Source organism: Elaeis guineensis, chromosome 1 (genome assembly GCF_000442705.2).
Source record: "Elaeis guineensis isolate ETL-2024a chromosome 1, EG11, whole genome shotgun sequence".
NCBI lineage: Eukaryota > Viridiplantae > Streptophyta > Magnoliopsida > Arecales > Arecaceae > Elaeis > Elaeis guineensis.
The window spans coordinates 104,133,279-104,136,665 of NC_025993.2; the positions used below are offsets into that span (position 1 = coordinate 104,133,279).

Below are 3,387 nucleotides of genomic sequence, written 5' to 3' on the forward strand. Positions count from 1 at the left end.
TCTTTTTTAACTTATAATATATATTTATTTTTAAAGTAAATTTTTTTCAAAATTATTTATAATTTATATTTATCTTTTTTTTTCTTTTTTTTCCTTGTTTCTCTCTTGCCCCTACCCCCCGACCGACCTTTCTCTGCCAGTGGCCGACCCGCATGGTGCCACAGCCGCTCCTCTGCACCTCCCCTCCCCTCCCTGCGTAATGCCACCACCGCTCCTCCATGCCTCTCTTCCCAAGACCGCACCACCTATCGCTACTCCACGCTCCCCTCCCCCCACAGCCTCTTGTCCATCGTGCCTCCGACACCACTCTCCGGCCCTCTAGCCGTGTTTCCTTTCCGACACCACCCTTCGGTCATGCTTCCCTCCCCTTCGTTTGCCCACGGGCACGCCAAGTCCCCACTGCCAACACCCCCTATCTCTCTCTCTTTTTTTTTTTTTTATGGCTTGAAATCGTGACGATTTCAAAAAAGATGGTTTGCATCCATGAGTTCAATCACGATACTTTTTTTTCTTTATAGATTTGAAATTGTGATTTGAAGTCACGATTTTTTGAAATTGTGATCTCAAGCCACAATTTCAATTAAAATTCTCCTCTTCTCGCAAAGCCACATCACCAAAGGAGCTGGTGCCAAGCCATTCTGAACTCGTAGGTTCAACCCATGATTTTGACTTAGATGGCACATCAACGGTAGTTTGAAAAATAAGTTTGGAAGAAAGATATTTTTAAAATAAAATATTAAAAAAATATTATCATAAAAAAAAAATCCTAGATTGATTGCATCTTCGGATGTACGGATGCTGTTAGATGTAGGGGTGGCAAACGGGTCAGGTCAGTCATAAATGGATCGGGTCAGAAAATGGTCAACCCAAATCCGACCTATTTATTAAACGGATCAAAAATTTAAACTCGAATCCGATCTGTTTATTAAACAGGTAATCCGACCTGATCTATTTAACTCATTTATTAAATAGATCAAATTAGGTTAAATGAATTAAACAGATTAAACGAATCAAGTTAAATGGGTCAGAAACAGATTAAACAGATTTTAAACAAGTTAAACGGGTCTTAAATGGATTAAACAGATTAAACTGATCTTAAATAAGTTAAATAGGTTAAATGGTTAAATGGGTTAGAAATAAGTTAAACAGGTTAAATGAGTTATCTGACTCAACTCAATCTAAATATTAAATGGGTTAAACAGATTAAACAGATCAAATATCTAAAATTTATATCCGATTTAATTATTAAATAGATTAAATGAATCAATTTATTTATAATTTAAATTTATTTAATTTAAATTTAAATTTATTTATGATGAATGAAATATAAATTAAATTAATAAATTAGATCATATTTTATCGATCCTGATTAGATGCGTAGCTGACGTTGTGCGGCAACCATGACCCCAAGCCCGAAGCGACGCGCCTCCCTGCCTTCTACCTCGGCCCTTTCCCCGTTTTTGCCCCTCGCGCGACAGCAGTCAGCAGTCGTAGGCTCCTCCTCTCGAAAATACGTGGCGACACGTCCAACCGCCACCAATCATCGACTAACACGTTCACGAGGCTAAACACGTCAGCTGCCATAGTCGCGCAAGGGACCCGGCCACCTGGAAAACTATATATATTAATTAATTAAAAGAAAATTGGGAAACCCAAGTAACCAGGTGGAGACCTGGCCTCTTAACAATCCCCATTCTCTCTCTCTCTCTCTCTCTCTCTCTCTCTCTCGTTTCAGTTTCGTCTCCGTGCTTCAGCTTTTTTTTTTTTTTGTCGCTCCAGGAGAGAAAAAAAGAAAAAAAAAAAATCTTGGCTGGAACGATGGCGGGATGGGACGGAGAGTAGAGGAGCTCGAGATGAGATGAGAAGAAGGTTGGATTGGTTGGACGATGGCGCCGGTTCGTCCTTCTGATTCGGTCCCCGTCGGTGTTTCGAAGGGCCAGGCCGGTCTGGCCAAGATCATCGCCATCATTTCCACCCTCCCTCCTTCACGAATCGAGCGCGGCAGCTGTAATTCTGAGGCCGCGGGTGCGGGAGAGCTCGCACTCGGCCTTGATTTGAACCTCCGATTGGGACCACCGCCGGACGTCGGAGGAGGATCGTCGGGGAACGAGGACGACAAGGGTGGGGGCCTCACCGCGCAGAGCGGCGTGGTCGTGGAGTCCAGAGAGGAGTCCGCGGTCGAGTCCACGGTCGACAAGGGCTCTGGGAGTGCCCCGCAAGCGGGGGAGATGAGCAGCGCCATCTCGCCGGCGGAGAGGAGCTCGGAAGGCGAATGCGATCCGGAGGAGGTCGGAGAGGAGAGCCGGAAGGAAGCCAAAGAATCGTCCGGTATCACGACTGCTCCATCGAGGAAAGCCGACGACCGTAACGAAGACGAGGAGGCGGTGGTGGAGGTCATCAAGAAAGAAGAAGACCAAGAGGAAAAAGAAACCAAAGGCGGCGACGGCAGCGGGACAGAGGAAGCCGGGTGGAATCGTAGGAAATTCGATGGAAGCGAGGGTTATCTGGACCTGCTCTTGGAGGCGGTGCGGCAGGTCTCCGGAGGTTTATTTGAGGAGGAGCCGGGGAAGGAGAAGGCGCCGGAAGAGGACAAGGTGTCGGAGAGAACAGCGGCGAGGGTGGCGCAAGGATCGAAGAGGAGAGGGACGGAGTGGCTGCCGTTCCATCTGTGCGACGATTCGGCCCCCATCGTCCGATCGAAACGCGGGCGGAGCCAGGCGTTGCCTTCGCGGTTCCGGGACTCCGTCCTCGACCCCTGGCGGAAGCTGCCGACAGTCACCCGCCACGGCCGGGCGGCGAGACCCTGAAACCGCCCGGTAAGGTTACCGTAGCCTCTCCGGTGCTTCAGTACTAGGTCACAATTCGTAGATGTTATCGTGTCTTTCTTCTCATTTCTCGCTCCTTCATGTCATATTTGTAGGATTTTTATTTTAATAGAGAAGCAAGGCTGTAGAAATTGTAGCAGTAGCAGCAGTAGGTTGTAGTGGAGAGCAGTAGTTGCAGCAGGGTGGGTGTTAGCTATCATATTGTAGCTGTGATGCGACCAAAGGAATGATGTACCTTGAAGCCATGCTTCTAATCTATCTTAGTGTTATATATCCATCTGAAGCCGTGCCATGTCCTTTTGAAGCATCATGCGATCTCTTCTTCGAAGCTTCAGGCGTCTGCCGGAAAATTCTCTCTAATAAACTTCTACGGTTCCACTTCTATGGCTACAAATGCACCCCATGCACCAATCATGATGCAATGACTGAAGCTCTCCGACCAAAAAAAACTAACTAAAAAATATTATTTAAAATTTTTAATTTTATATAAATAACTAAGATCTTTACAGTGAATAATCGATGCGGAACTAAACATGTATCTAGATGGATCTTCACATACTTT

At 46.1% G+C, this 3,387-nt stretch overlaps 1 protein-coding gene across 1 annotated transcript; it reads left to right on the forward strand.

The window, feature by feature from the left end:
- Positions 1-1,707: 1,707 nt before the first annotated feature.
- LOC140858162 (uncharacterized) lies at positions 1,708-3,100 on the forward strand. The gene has a single exon (XM_073257973.1). It carries the CDS (start codon positions 1,887-1,889, stop codon positions 2,805-2,807), a length of 921 nt encoding a protein of 306 aa, XP_073114074.1. The 5' UTR covers positions 1,708-1,886; the 3' UTR covers positions 2,808-3,100.
- Positions 3,101-3,387: the final 287 nt, after the last annotated feature.

Bases quoted from the DNA above. Each gene is read 5' to 3' on its own strand.
- LOC140858162 (XM_073257973.1), top strand. From the start codon at position 1,887: ATGGCGCCGGTTCGTCCTTCTGATTCGGTCCCCGTCGGTGTTTCGAAG.